Source organism: Schistocerca americana, chromosome 2 (assembly GCF_021461395.2).
Source record: "Schistocerca americana isolate TAMUIC-IGC-003095 chromosome 2, iqSchAmer2.1, whole genome shotgun sequence".
Lineage (NCBI taxonomy): Eukaryota > Metazoa > Arthropoda > Insecta > Orthoptera > Acrididae > Schistocerca > Schistocerca americana.
Window position 1 is genome coordinate 467,876,980 of NC_060120.1, and position 16,737 is coordinate 467,893,716.

General features: G+C 40.5%; 1 protein-coding gene across 1 annotated transcript in view; it reads right to left on the reverse strand.

The window, feature by feature from the left end:
• The window catches only part of LOC124595407 (probable enoyl-CoA hydratase, mitochondrial), a 70,527-nt gene that overhangs the window by 20,182 nt on the left and 33,608 nt on the right, over window positions 1–16,737 (reverse strand). Inside the window, exon 5 of the mRNA XM_047134136.1 lies at window positions 5,368–5,487. Within this exon, the coding sequence (XP_046990092.1) occupies window positions 5,368–5,487 (120 nt within the window). The remainder of the gene's footprint in view (window positions 1–5,367; window positions 5,488–16,737) is intronic.

The window sequence follows — 16,737 nt, forward strand, 5'->3', positions numbered from 1 at the left end:
CTGGATACCCTATTTAAAAAATATACTTTTTCCCGGGAAAATACACTTTTTCCGTGCCAAGTGACAGTAGGTTTTTCCTTCGGAACTGTAAAATTTATCTCTCCTTTGAATGGTTAACATTTTATACACTGGCGTACAACTTCCCAGGGGGGGGGGGGGGGGGGGTAAGAAAAAACAGGGGAAGAGAAGTTTTGGAAAGACTTTTGATATGCAGCAACATATACGCTGCATATTTTCGTATTACGAAAGTATGAATTTGAATTGCACCAAACACAGCACATTAGTTTTCTGGAGCGTTGAAATCGAGATTGCGATGTCCTTTTGCAAACCAGTCATATCCCATGCCACGTGATCTCGCCAGCCGATGACTGCAGATATTCAGAGTGTAGGACACGTGTTATAGTCAGCCAGTAGCAAGATCACTGTTATGTAGCGCGAACACACAAAGAAGAATAGTTAATAGTTTACATTAATATACACAATATTGCTACAAGAAAAGCTACGCTTTCACATATAATATTGATCTATTTTGCATGTGTTATACCCCCTTTAAGATACATCGCACAAATGTGCCAGTAAATTTAAAATAATGACATAAATGTCTGGTCTTCTAGGCTCAAAATTCTTGTAAGTGGCTGGTCCTCAAAGTGTTCAGTTTTAAACACTCTGTGATTCAAGAAATTCATCCCACTTTCTCACACATAACATAATTCATCTTGCGTAAAAAGAAATTTACTTTGGAAGTAACGCTTTTTGAACCACCGTTCACAACACTATCCCGAGACTGTTAGAAATAGATTCAATTGAGCAGTTGCCAGGGAGTGCCAGAAAACAGGCATTATTGCATGTGCGCAGCTGCAGTGGTGTAGGATGCCCACATGTTCGAATGTATAAAGCACTAAGAGAGCTTACATTACGCTGTACAAGGAACAGGACATCAGAGGATACTCTGAAAGCATCGGGATTTCGTAAACCACACTAAAATGCATAATTAGGCTTTAAGTGCACATTGGTTTTTTTACAGATTCACAACGAAGTAGGTCCCATCTAATATTAAACTTTTCAGTGTGGTTTTAGGGATGTAAATTTTCTTGGAGTACCAGTACTTTACTACCTCATATTTGGTTCTTTATTGAGGCATAATGCCATACTTGGCAGAAGATGAAAACATGCACTCGAAATTCAGCATACGTTGCCAATACTGTGGAACGAAACACTTCGTTTCAAATAATTTGATTGCCCCAGTGGAAAGGTTAATAAAGCCAAATTTCTTTAGGAGAATGACAAAAATAACTTCATTGTTCTGCAAGGCGATTAATGCTTGACTGCTAATAATTTGGAAATAAAATAAAATCAGAAAACTGAAACTAATAATATTTTTGGCCTCTGTAACTATGTGAATGTATTATAATTCACTTGATAGGTCCCAGCCGCAGAAATCTATTTTGTTCTCATTTGACGTGGGAGCTGTAAACGACAAGGAAACAGCGAAATCACTTAACGCAAACAGGGGTCAGGTGGAGACTAATCCAATCCCCACTACAACTCAGAGAACTCTGCACATGCACAAATCTGACACCTACGGCGTGCAAGAAAAAATTTTCTCATTAGCATCTGGCTGCTTGCTGCTTACTCCCGATAAAACTTAACAGCCACACTTCAAGTAGCAGGAAGCAGGAGAAGGTACTGCTCATATGCGAGTCAACTGCGAATGCGAATGAGCCTGCTGGCAACTGGTCAAATAGAAACTAATGTAAACAGTTATGACGTCACGCTCATAGAAAACAGTTTATCATTACGAAACATTACAAAGTCTTTGCCCTAAGGTCTTTGACATATTTTTGCTGTTTGCAGACACTTGTGCATGCACGGCCTTTTGTTGTTGTAAATGGCGCATTTCCTTTGCCACTGAAGTTTTATTTTTTTTCTCTAGTTTATATTTTATTTCTGCAGTATCATTCTCCAGTAGCAGGATACAGTAACATTCTTTGCTAGAGAATCAATTCTTACCAGTCAAAATTACAAAAATTTAATTGAAAGCTGAAGCAATGAAATATTCCTGAAATTCCGAAAAATTCCCAGGTTTTTTCCCCAGTTTTCTCCCGGATGAAAAAAATCCCAAGTTTTTCCCGGTTTTCCTGGTTCGTATACACACTGATAGAGGAAAGATCTAAACTCATGCTAACCTGAAGTTATCAATAGCAAATCCAGTAGATTTAGAGGAAATGGCAGATGAAGTGATGTCTGTCATCTTGATCTTGGACTTAGGAGTCCAATTACCAAGAAGTGCACAAACAGGAATGCACCTTGATGGAACAATAATTTAAATTGCTAAGGAAGCAGAATTCTGTTCAACTTTGCAAGTAGGAAAGGCCAATGGGTAAAATATCACGAAGCTCATGCCAAATATATACAAGCACAGCATATGAGACACTGAATGTGCTCTTCAAGACTCACTTCCCTCAATGCACTATTGCAGGTAATACAGACCAAGATTGTTGCAGTGATGTACTGGTTTACAAATAACCAACGAGAGAACTGTGAACCTGCCACAGAATGTTTTGACTTCAAGAAAATCCAGTCAGTGGTAGGAATGTTTCAAATCACAAGATCCAGATGGAATTCTGCCGTCCCTACCTTAACAAGCAGTACAGATATCAATCATACTCCTAAGCTGCTTGTTTAGAGTCAGGTTAGCAGCAGGAGTCATACCTAATGCTTGGAGGAGGATGAAGTTTGTTTTCAATCTGAAGGCTAGGAGAACTGACTAAAGAGATATTCACTATCACATTGGGAACAGAGGATAATCTGCATAGGCATTATAAGGTGTATAGCACCAACATTCATTCAGACAGCTGAACAACTCTGAAATCTATCAGCCTCTGAATGAGATCAAAGATCATTGCAGAATGCCATGAAACTCTCTTGAGGCTAAGGGAAAGCAACAGAGTAGACATGCTGTGGGACCCTGATCACTCAGAAATAAGTGGTAATGAAGAAGCTGATAGGCTGACCAGGGCAGAGCAAATGACTTAATTTATTGTACTGGCACCTGTCTCAACCAACATTACAGTAACGGTAAAATCTAAACTATGAAGCTGGATTATGAGGCAGCACAAAGAATGTTGTTGGACTAAAATCCAAAGACAATGATGCCAAAATCATGTTTTAAGAAAAGTTCAGCAATCCTGGGCTTGAACAGGAGGCAGATTAAACTCCTAGTAGGACCGATAACTGCCCTTGGCAACTTCAGGTAACAACTGTGCATGATGAGTATAGAGAAAGAAACCCCCAAATGCAAACTATGTGGTAGGGTGGATGAAACTGCACTACATTCAACATTCCAATGCAAAGCACTAGATGCCAAAAGGCACAAAATATTTGGATTGTTAAGTCCTAAAGAGATTGTGTCTAACAAAGACCTAGCAAAAGGTCTTCTACTATTACTCAAGGGTACTAGCCGCCTTTGCTAGAATGGATAAGCGAGATATCAGTTTCTTTATGGGAAATGGGGGCAAAGCCAAGTGTTTTTTTGCCTCCCTGATTAAATCAGATAAATTAATTTATGCCAATTAAAGTTTCCGATACCTCTACCTTCCTGTCAACCATGGTTTCACATAGCATTAGTGTCACCAACATATTTATCAAATGGTTACGCTTAACAGAATTCACTATGCTATTTACATCTTCTGTGTACACACAGTACAATGAAATGATTGTGCACGATTCTACTGCCTTGCACCTGTCCTCTAGCCATTCATACTTAACCTGTTTGCACTTTGTTACCCTATTTTTTTTTTTTAGGCAGTATTATGAAAAGAATAGATTGCTTCTCAGTATATAGCAGAATGGTTGAGTCGCAGACAGGCACAACAAAAAGACTACTAAACACGTAAGGTTTTGCCGCCCCCCCCCCCCCCCCCTCTCTCTCTCTCTCTCTCTCTCTCTCTCTCTCTCTCTCTCTCTCTCTCTCTCTCTCTCTCGCACACACACACACACAAACACAAACAAACTGCTGTCTCTGCCTGCCTGGGCTAGACTCATTTTTTAGACATTTGTATTCCCTTTTATCTACTTCAATTAAGCATTTTTGTACTTCTGCTTCCATTAAATTCAATTCTCCTGCTTTATCCAAGGACTTCTTCCTCTGCTGCCTATATTCAGTTTTTTGATAATTTTATGTTTGTAATTTAGGACCAAAACTACGGTGGTAGGCATTTTTCCCACTGTCCTTTTGTGAGCTTTTAGGGATTGTCATTACAAAAGCTTTGCAATTCCCTTGGTGGTGCTTAACATCCATAGAAGCTGGCTCCCTGTACGCAGGATTTGACAATCTGGCAATTTCTGGTCATTCTGCCAGTGTACTGATGCACATCAAGTCACTGTAAATGAAGCAATGTTTTCCAACTTCACAGTAGCAATCTCATGACAAATAAAAACTGGTTGTTGTAACAGTTTTAATACTACTGGTACAGCATACTAACACAATATGACAGGCACATACAGAGGTGGTAAGACATATTTCTATGAGTATAGTAAAGCAATTAAGTCAGTGCTAAGTATGCTTCCCACAATCCACAAAAAGAAATACCAAAAAATTGATAAGTATCTTCCTACATCTGAAAGAAAAACTACTTCTGTGGCAAGCATACTTCTAACTGGCCTTAAATGAAAGTTATTTGTTGGTATGTATACTTCCCATGGCCCCTGAAAGGTGGGAAAAAAATATTTCATGGCAATTAAAAGCTATATTTTGCAACAAACTACAGCTGGTGCAGCAAACTGCCACTAAATGCCAAGAGCATACAATATGGTACAACATATGTCTAAGCATATAGTAAAGAAATATAACTGGTGATAAGTATACTTCATCTGCCTATGAAAGAGTTAAACTAAGTGTTTAACATGGTTAAATTGTGCTCTGAGCAAAATTATACAACGCAACTTCCCCCTTCATTCCTTTTCCATAGTCCATGTGCTACCATTTTTTCCTTATCTCCCTTTTCCTACTACCTATTTTAAGGCCGCAATTAAAAACTTCCATTTCCCTAAACTGTATGTAAAATGTAGCATTGATGCAAGCTACCCCAACTCTGCAAGGTCCATGGTTCATGGATGGTATCTATAGTTAATAAGAGTATATTTTATTTGCTGAAAATTTTTGTCTCTCCTTGGTCTAAGTGAGGAATACGGAGATGATCACTCCTGCATTATATTTAAGGCAATAATTCTAATGTAGTCGTGAAAAATTAAATGTTGCATTGCATTTGCATCATTGCTGTACAAAAGTGACGACTCTGGCGGTGATTTTCCACTAAATGTAAACAGATAACTAGTAGAACTCAAAGAACTATTTATTTACTGTACCTCTGTTGACAGCCTCTTTGCACAGAGCCACTATCAATGGTGAGTGAGATGATATTTTCTCTGCTAACTTAATGGCTTCAGGTAGCAACTGATCAGTAGGAAACACTTTGCTGACCAACCCTAAAAGAGAAAGGTTTTGAAAGTCATTAATTTTTGAACCATACATAGATCTCTGTTAAGAGTGAATGACATCGTGAAGAATTCAGTCATTGGTAGTCCATAATCAAATGTTAAGTGTTATATCAATTGGTCATGAGTTAGCAGTACAAGATAAGCAGCTGCCATTTCATGTGGCCATGTTGCAACCACAATCAAGTCCAATCTGAAAGCAGGGTCATCAACGAAGTAAAACATTAGGAACTAAAAGCACTTTTATTACGGGTACCAACATACAGCCAGAACAGAACTTCCTCATGGTTAGAGTATGCTGCTATTTACACAAACACTAAATACTCCAGAATATGGAGGAGAAAAAAAAATTGATTAACTTCTAGAAAGGGCAAATGTCTGCTGGTCATTTGATTTGAACTGGCAACCTGCAGCACAGCAGCCAGTGATGTTAACCACTACTCCACCTTCTACTCAGCATATCTCATGGCAATATAACTGAGGAAGTGGTAGTTCTTTCAAGACAGCAGATTTCCTGCTGAACTGAGATATGTAAGCATAATTAATAAGTGTAATGACAGTTTATTGTTAATACAGTGTACAGATTTAGTGTCTAATAACAGTTGCAATTTTGCTGATTTACACAGTCACCCTCGAGTGATTCTTATTTTTGATCATTTATAACCTACAGACGGTTAAACAATAAAAATATTAAGAATATTCTTCTGCAATATGGCATAGTTTGCCTTCACTAAACAATGTCATGCTCCAGCCTATAAATATTCACAGTGGTCATGTTTCGAATTGGAACAGTTCAGCCACACATGGAGCATACTCTCCTTCTGCATGTCAATACCAGACAACACACACTAGTGCTGCGACATCTGCAACAATCTGACGCCTGTGGTTCACTGTCATCGATCTGCCTCCATACAATCACAACTTGGTCACATCTGATTTTTCCAATATTTTCAAGAGCCTCACCTTGACATTGATGAAGCAGTACAAGCAGAGGTGAAGTTTTGGCTGCATCAACGAAGTCAAACATTCTACAGTGACAGTATCTCTCATTGGGAGAAATGTTTTTGTTACCGGGTAACTATCATGAGAAATAAATATGTAGACATGAAGAATAAAAGTGTAGAAAGTTAACACCATTTGTTTTATGTAAAAAGGTTTATGAGTTTTAACATAAATTTAGAGGCATTACTTTTCAGCACACACTCAAATATCCAAACTGGTGAGGCTTGAGCATGGGGTTAGATGGGCATGTACAGGTCACATTTTTACATTTTTCTTGTATATCCCAAAAACTGTAGCTTCTAGAAAAAAATGTTTCTCAGTAAAAAAGTTAACATTACAATTTCTACAAAAAATGTGCTATTCATTTTTTCTCAAAGACTAATTGTTTCCACATAAGAAAAGTTGGAAAAGCCACATGTAATTAAAAATAGTGTTTTAATGATATAAAATTAACATTTATTGTTAAATGTAGTTTGTTAATAGCAAGTGTTAAAAGTGTGTACCACATCTAAGTGCAATCAAACCATATTAAGAAATAAATTGTGTTCTTGGGGTATAAAAGGGTGGAAAGGTGAGATTGCAGGTTATAAGCTTGAGGGAAGATAGGCTGCTGGGTTGTGGTCATGCAGTTTCTCCTCCATAAGTCTGCAAAACAAAGAGCGACCAGGCCATTCCCCATTCTCTCTACACCACTATGCCACCAAAAGCAACTACAGGGTGTTTCATGAAGTTATACAACCCTTCTGCAGCTTGATTTATGAATCATTCCGCACTGTGTTAATGCACTGCATGTCTGCAGACTGCATCACCAGTGATACATAAGGTAAGCTGCATAAGGGACAGTTTAATTTTGTGAAACATCCTGTAGTTGCTTTTTGTGTTGCAGTACAGTAGAGAGAATGGGAAATCACCTGCTTGATCTTAATTTTGCAGACCTTGGCAGGAGGGAACTCCATGGTCACAATCTGGTGAACTACCTTCCTAAAGATGCTTCCCTCCAGGCTCCCATCCCCAACACACTGTTACACCCCCAGAACACATTTTATCCCTCAATACAGTTCTACTGCATGTACATGTGGTATGAACATTTATTCTTAACCCACATTATTAAAGAAAATACATTAATTTTATACCATTTCAACACTATTTTTAGTAATCTGTGACTTCCCGATCCCATGCAATATTGAAACTACTAGTTCTACAGAAGAAAAGGATTAGAACCTTTTTTTATTACGTAATTTTATCTAGTTTATATTTTGAAATGGGAAATATTTTCAGTAGAAGCCACAGTTTTGGAGACAGTCAAGAGAAACCAAAAAAGTGACCTTGAAACCCTGCATCCTTAGGATTTTAATGTGTTATTAATTACACTTCCCCCTACCACGGTACAATAATTTGTAACTACACGAATTTGTTCCCCTAATGTTCCTTTGTTGACTGGGCTGCACGGCTCTAACAACATCCACATTCAACTCTACTGCCTCATACCACTGTTTCAAAAAGTGGAAAATCCAGAGTGAAGTAACAGCGAAGTGGAAATGGTAGATTGCTGCTCATCACATAGAGGAGGCCTTGAGTCACACACAGGCACAATTTAAAAAAGATTGCTACATAATTAGCTGTTGGACCACATCCTCCATCACATGTAGGAAACCCCACACATCCACCCAAGCACAACTCAAACATACATGAACACTATTGTATCTGGGCACTAAGGCCCGACTGCAACTGCGTTTGGGGTAAACAGCAATCTTTGCTTGGGTGGGTAGTTGGGGGTAAGAATAGATACGAGACAGGAAATTTGGGGGGGGGGGGGGGGGGGAGTGGAGTTTGTTAGGGGTGTGGGAAGATGCTAGTGCTGCATGTAATTGCATGCAGAGATACGGTGGGGACAAGATATGGCTGCTAAGGACACAATCAGGACACTGCTTGGGAGGAGGGGGAAAAGTGGGATGTACAGAATTGGAAGGTGCTGTATAGATGTACTGGCTGAATAGAAGGTATGTGTACTACTGGAGTGGGAGCAGGGAAAGGTATAAGCAGGGGCGGTACAGTAGTTAGCAGAGAATGAGCCCACAAGGGTTAGGAGAACAAAGGATATGTTGCAACAGAAGTTTCCATCTGCAAAATTCAGTAAAGGTGGTTCTGGTGCGAAGAACCACGCAGTAGTGGGCTGTGAGGCAAAGTTGGAGCCTGTATTTTTTGCAACAACACCAGCTTTTCTGAACTGTGCAGTTGGGAACACTCCCTGCAACATATCCTTTGTTCCCATAACCTTGCTGGCCTCAACCTCCACTAGTTCTAAACTCCACCTGCCTATCCCCTTCCCTGCTCGCACTTCAGAATTACAAATGCCTTCTATGCCACCAACACATTCCCGTAGTCCTTTCCCATTCTCTACTTCTCTCTTCTTCCCTTTCCCCTTTACCTGCTACCAGCACAGCCTCCGTATGCTGGACCTAGCAGCCCTATCCTGTCCCCACCATGTAGCTGTATGCTTCCACAAGCAGGACTAGCATATTTCCCCACCTCTTCACTGCTCCCATCCCCGGCACTTTGCTTCCGTCCCTCAACATGTCTTTATACCCCTAATATCCACCACCAACAAGGATTGTTGCTTACCTCAGAGACAGTCACGGTTCAGCCTTAGCACGAGGAGATGACAGTGGCCATGTGTGTGAGAGTTGTGTGTTTTGTGTTAATGTGCAGGAGTTTTCTAATCTGATGAAGGACTATGTCTGATAGCTAATTATAATCAGTACCCTTTTTGTTATGGCTGACTGATGCAACACCACCTATATAAGGTGAGTAGCAATCTACCCATTCCTAGACATAAAAATGGGATAATATTTACACCATTCTTCCAAATATTATCTAAATAGAATTCCTTCACAGGATTTGTGCTAATCTACCTCATTTTAGTTGATAACATAATCTAACTGACATACAGGGTGATTCAAAAAGAATACCACAACTTTAAAAATGTGTATTTAATGAAAGAAACATAATATAACCTTCTGTTATACATCATTACAAAGAGTACTTAAAAAGGTTTTTTTTCACTCAAAAACAAGTTCAGAGATGTTCAATATGGCCCCCTCCAGACACACGAGCAATATCAACCCGATACTCCAACTTGTTCCACACTCTCCGTAGCATATCAGGCGTAACAGTTTGGATAGCTGCTGTTATTTCTCGTTTCAAATCATCAATGGTGGCTGGGAGAGGTGGCCAAAACACCATATCCTTAACATACCCCCCATAAGAAAAAATCAGGGCTTCTTGGAGGCCAGTGATGACGTGCTCTGTCACGGGCTGCCTGGCGGCCGATCCATCGCCTCGGGTAGTTGACATTCAGGTAGTTACGGACAGATAAGTGCCAATGTGGTGGCGCTCCATCCTGCTGAAATATGAATTGTTGTGCTTCTTGTTCGAGCTGAGGGAACAGCCAATTCTCTAACATCTCCAGGTACTGTAGTCCAGTTACAGTAGCACCTTCGAAGAAAAAGGGAGCAAAAACTTTATTGGCTGAAATGGCGAACAAATGTACAACTAAATGAAACTTTATAGCTCCCTTAATTCGCCGACAGATAGTGCTTAGCTCTGCCTTTTGTCGTTGCAGAGTTTTAAATTCCTAAAGTTGTGGTATTCTTTTTGAATCACCCTGTACTTTTTCATTACTCTCTCAGTGTTTGAAAAGCGTTTTTAAACTTTAATTAAGAAGGTCTTACTATTTTTAGCAAAATTTAAGCAGTTTCATTATTAGGGTTTTATACAAACAAGGGAGTCTTTAAAGTGAAATAACTTAAAATTATTGCATATTTAATATGCCCAAACACATATTTGTTATACAGAAAACTTACTTTAAATCAGTATTAGTCATGGTTTTGGAAAACATTTACTATGGGACTCAAAATTTTTAGATCATAAGGCACTATGAATTTTTAGACAAAGTTCTTCTGTAAACTAAAAATTCATTTATAAAACTAACTATACAATAGCTATCAGATAAACAATTACTGTCTGAGTAATACAAATTTAGGAAACATAGCCAGTTTACCAAGCCACTAATCTAAAGTAAAATGCAACTATGTTGCAGCTTAGGAAAAGAAAAAAATAGTATTTATTTACTGTAGGAGTGATACTAGAGAGAATGACGAAAGCAAGATTAATGTCCTAATGATGAGGTCACTTGAGGTGAAGCACAAACTTGGTTGAGAGGAAGAATATTAGCCATTTCCCTTTTAAAGACACCATCCCACCATTTATTATAAACTCTTTTGGGAAATCATGGAAAAACCTAAATCTGCATGGTCAGGTGTGATTTCAGTCAGTGTCTTCCCTAAGATGGAGCAATACCAGAGCAAACTAAAATACTCCACATTGCTACGTTTCAAACACAAGGGATATTTTTTGTAGTGTCCACATACTATCTTCCTCCTCAATCTATTTATCATATGGAAAAATACGTTACCTACAAGAAGAAAACCATGAAGTTTGAACATAGGCACACTGGTTGGTTGGTTGATTCTTTTTTTTATGGTGGGGTGGAGGTGGGGGTCAAAGGGTAAGGGACCAAACAACAAGGTCATCAGTCTCTAGATCCAAGAGAGGTGTGTCCAAAAGTAGAGACATTCACCAAGAATGTTCGCTGATCCAGTTGGGAGACTTAACAGTAAAAGAGAGAAGGCTAAAAATTTAATGGACAATAATAAAAGCAAGATGAAGGAAATATAGAAATCATTAAGTGGGCATCCCTGGGGCTCTGTATGCTACAGGAAACATCTGTCCCACCCGTGATCCATTACAGTCAAGAGCACCCACTATTCAACAGAATGCGACACCTAGAATAGAAAATAGGGTGTTGCAGAAAGGAGGCAAATAAAACCTAAAAGTGATTAAAATAGAGTAAAAGAGGGATGAAAGAGTAGCCTGGCCACGGAAAAGGGTTGGAGAACCCCTGAGACCTAACACACAGTGGGAGATTCCTCATCCCCAATCACCCTGCCTCTGCTCCAGAGGTAGATTAAAACTTTAGAACAGAAAGTAAGAACCACTTTCACTGAGAACCATGTCAGCCATATGTGAATCATCTGGCAATGTTAGAGCCAATGAGTCAAGAAGACCATATTTAGCATGGAGAGTCAAAAGGAGGGGGCATTCTACCAAGATACAAGCTACTGCCTGTAAAGGCTCCACAGCCAAAATGTGGGCGTGGCTGGTTACACAAAATAAAACTGTGGGTTAACCTGGTATGAGCAATGTGGAAACAACATAGGACTTTGGATTCCTTCTGGGAGAAGCAGAGGAAGAAGCACCATGCTGCAGCAGCCTCCTTGATTGTGCTGAGTTTATTAGATGGGGCAGGAGCCCACCAGATATCATTCCATTTCCAAGCAAGCAGAGCCCATTTGCACCTGCAAATCTGCATCTTGGATCAGCAATGTAAACAGGGAGCAAGTAAGTTCTCCTCTAGCCCTACACTTGGCCAATTCTCTCCCCGGGATACCCCCAAGTTGGGACCCACAGAGACAGAACTGTGCAAGCAGCATGATGAACATCAGCGAGAAGGTCATGAATATCAGAGCTCAAAGGGTGGCAAGAATAGCACCAATCAATAGTTTCGATGCTGGTCACTGAGTCTGTATTTATTAAAACATGCTCAAGGGAGCCCCGATTATTAAAATGGAGGGCTCTGCTAATGACTGTAGGCTCTGCTGTAAGCACACTACTTGTTCCTGGCAGTGAATGGCATTCCATACCAACATGAGATATATAAGCATATCCTGTCTGATTCAGTTTTAGAACCATTGTGTAAAAATGGTAGCTATCTGGAACTGTATGTAACAAACACCGAAAGAACATGGACACGATAGACTTTAGCCCCTTGGAAGAGATCAGTCCTAATCCATGGCCTGGGCACCATCCAAGAGGCAATGCTTTAGAGAATATGTGAAGCAGAGCCCAGGGAGAAGAGCTAGAGCTCTTGGTAGAGGGAAGCGTGGAGTTTTCCAACTGGTACTCCAAACCAAGGGCAGGTATCAGGACAACGACCTCCTTCACGTGCAAAGAGAATGCAACACAGGGAATTATTGCATAGGAGACCAAGAGGTGGTAGTGTTCAACCTGAAAGGGAAGATCCCCTGCTTTGGCAAGAAGACTGTATGTAGGACTAGTCCAAAAGACACCAGCAGACAGACGCTTGCCAGATGGTGGACTGGGTATAACAGTTTCAAAGCTGATGGGGCCACAAAGTCAAACCTGGCAACCATAATCCAGTCAGGATAAAACAAGGACCCAGTAAATAGTGATAAGAGTAGCATGATCCACACCCCAAGATGTGTGGCCAAGAAAGCAGAGAGTGTTTTGCTTCTGAATGCAGCTAGCCTTCAAGTGACGAATACAGGGCAGCCAAGTCAGTTTTTTAATAAAAAGGAGGCCCAAGAAATGGGACTGTGCTATAATTTCCAGGTGCTGGGTATCTAAGTAGAGCTTTGTGTCAGGGCAGACTGTGGTACATGGGAAAAAAATGCATGACCTACATTTTTGTACTAGAGAACTGAAAACTAGAGGAAAGAGCTGTACAGAGGCCCGCACAATGGCAACTTGGAGCAGGCATTCAGCAGAGGCTACCAAGGGGGAGGAGTACCAAAGGCAAAAATTGTCAACATACGATGCAAGGGTAGCCAGCAATCTACCACAGGTCACTAGACCATGTATTGTGATGAGGAAGTGACATTCAATACAGAACCCTATGTGATGTCATTCTCTTGGACTCATGGGCAGCAAAGTCAAACGCCAACTCTAATCCATAACAACTGGTGGGAGAAAAACTGACGAATTAAAATCTGCAGGGGACCCTGAAAGCCCTAGTCATGGAGGGTAAGTAAAATGTGATAATACCAAGCTGTGTCATGTGCCTTACGCAGGTCAAAAACACTGCAATAATATGTTGGCATTAATATATATATATATATATATCTAAAAAGAAAGATGATGAAACTTACCAAACAAAAGCGCTGGCAGGTCGATAGACACACAAACAAACACAAACATACACACAAAATTCTAGCTTTCGCAACCAATGGTTGCCTCGTCAGGAAAGAGGGAAGGAGAAGGAAAGACAAAAGGATATGGGTTTTAAGGGAGAGGGTAAGGAGTCATTCCAATCCCGGGAGCGGAAAGACTTACCTTAGGGGGAAAAAGGACAGGTATACACTCGCACACATACACATATCCATCCACACATACACAGACACAAGCAGACAAATGTCTGCTTGTGTCTGTGTATGTGTGGATGGATATGTGTATGTGTGCGAGTGTATACCTGTCCTTTTTCCCCCTAAGGTAAGTCTTTCCGCTCCCGGGATTGGAATGACTCCTTACCCTCTCCCTTAAAACCCATATCCTTTTGTCTTTCCTTCTCCTTCCCTCTTTCCTGACGAGGCAACCATTGGTTGCGAAAGCTAGAATTTTGTGTGTATGTTTGTGTTTGTTTGTGTGTCTATCGACCTGCCAGCGCTTTTGTTTGGTAAGTTTCATCATCTTTCTTTTTAGATATATTTTTCCCACGTGGAATGTTTCCCTCTATTATATATATATATATATATATATATAAACAAAGATGAGGTGACTTACCGAACAAAAACGCTGGCAGGTCGATAGACACACAAACAAACACAAACATACACTCAAGCTTTCGCAACAAATTGTTGCCTCATCAGGAAAGAGGGAAGGAGAGGGGAAGACGAAAGGAAGTCTGACTTCCTTTCGTCTTCCCCTCTCCTTCCCTCTTTCCTGATGAGGCAACAATTTGTTGCGAAAGCTTGAATTTTGTGTGTATGTTTGTGTTTGTTTGTGTGTCTATCGACCTGCCAGCGTTTTTGTTCGGTAAGTCACCTCATCTTTGTTTTTATATATAATTTTTCCCACGTGGAATGTTTCCTTCCATTATATATATATATATATATATATATATATATATATATATATATATAAACAAAGATGAGGTGACTTACCGAACAAAAGCGCTGGCAGGTCGATAGACACACAAACAAACACAAACACACACACAAAATTCAAGCTTTCGCAACAAACTGTTGCCTCATCAGGAAAGAGGGAAGGAGAGGGGAAGACGAAAGGAAGTGGGTTTTAAGGGAGAGGGTAAGGAGTCATTCCAATCCCGGGAGCGGAAAGACTTACCTTAGGGGGAAAAAAGGACAGGTATACACTCGCACACACGCACATATCCATCCACACATACAGACACAAGCAGACATATATGCTTGTGTCTGTATGTGTGGATGGATATGTGCGAGTGTATACCTGTCCTTTTTTCCCCCTAAGGTAAGTCTTTCCGCTCCCGGGATTGGAATGACTCCTTACCCTCTCCCTTAAAACCCACTTCCTTTCGTCTTCCCCTCTCCTTCCCTCTTTCCTGATGAGGCAACAGTTTGTTGCGAAAGCTTGAATTTTGTGTGTGTGTTTGTGTTTGTTTGTGTGTCTATCGACCTGCCAGCGCTTTTGTTCGGTAAGTCACCTCATCTTTGTTTTTATATATAATTTTTCCCACGTGGAATGTTTCCTTCCATTATATATATATATATATATATATATATATCCCTCTCCTTCCCTCTTTCCTGATGAGGCAACAGTTTGTTGCGAAAGCTTGAATTTTGTGTGTATGTTTGTGTGTCTATCGACCTGCCAGCGCTTTCGTTCGGTAAGTCACCTCATCTTTGTTTTTATATATAATTTTTCCCACGTGGAATGTTCCCCCCCCCCCCCCCCCCCCCCCCCTCTCTCTCTCTCTCTCTCTCTCTCTCTCTCTCTCTCTCTCTATATATATATATATATATAAATCATATGCTGCTTTTAACCTAAGCAGATGGTTCGTTGTCACTTGTCCAGCCAAGAAACCACACTGATAAGAGGGACAAAAGGCCCTAAGATTTGAGAACCCAACATACTCTGCAAGCAACCATTCTTTCAAGCAGCTTACAGAGTATGTAGGCCAGGCTAATCAGCTGGTAACTGTCAAGAGACATTGAGTTCTTACCTCACTTAAGGATTGGGAAACATATGCTATCTAAACATTGTGAGGAGAAGGCAACTTTGAGCCAAATACATGTGAAGATCCTATGGAGATGTCGCCTTTGTGGAATATTCTGGTGCCGGATAATCTGATTGTGAATTGAATCAGGGCCTGGGGTAATGTCATGGGATGAGGCACGAGCCTGAGGTAGTTCCCAGTCAGTGAAGGGTTCATTATAGGATTCATCTTGGTGGGGAGTGAAACATAAGGGGACGTCTTCAACTTGTTGCTTCTGCAGTAGAAAGGTAGCCAGATAGGAAGAGGACAGCAGTGCTGACACAAAGTGGGTCATGAGATGTTCTGCAAGAACCAATAAATTGGTACAAAGACCACCTTGTAGGACACGACCTGGCATAGTTGTCGACTACTGGAGGCCCACTACACTACAGAGTTTGGTGCACACCTGAGATGAAGATGTATACGTCCCTAGGGATGAGACATAGAACTCTCATCATTCTTTCACATTGCATTTGATTAGACAGAGGGTCTTAGAATGTAGTCAGTTAAGCGTGATAGGGTCGGTATATGAAGGATGTCATTTGTATTGTTGCAAGGCTCTTTGGCAGTCCTGAATAGCTACTGCAATGTCTTTGGTCCACCATGGCACTGGCCAATGGTTGGAGGGAAGCCTGCAGAAAGGAGAATAGCAGTTCAGCAAATGTGGGTTACTGTGTCCGAGATGTTTAGCACAACCTAACAATACAATTCGACAGAGGTGGTGAATGTAACAGGAGAGGCATATAAAGGCCCTGTGAAGTAGTCAGTCAGTCTGACAATGACAAGGAAACCACAGGATCGCTGGAAAGTGGTCGCTGTCACAAAGGTGGTTGTTTAGTGACTATTGTAGAGAAGTGTTGTTTGATTAATTTGGTCAACTCAACATAAAGGGTGGTTGCTGAAGTTGTTTGCACCTACATCACTATTGCTTCCAACGAGGTACAAAAGGGAATCCATTCACTGATGGCATGTACAATATGAAGAACAGACACCCTATAGGTACACCATAAAGGTTCTGACAGAATGCTCAATAACCATGAAGCACTGGAGAGTAGTCACCAGTGAAGTGTGTTTCTTGGAAAGCAATGCAAACTGCAGAAGAAGAAATAAAGTGTAGTTCCAGCAGGTGACAGTACAGCCATTACAAT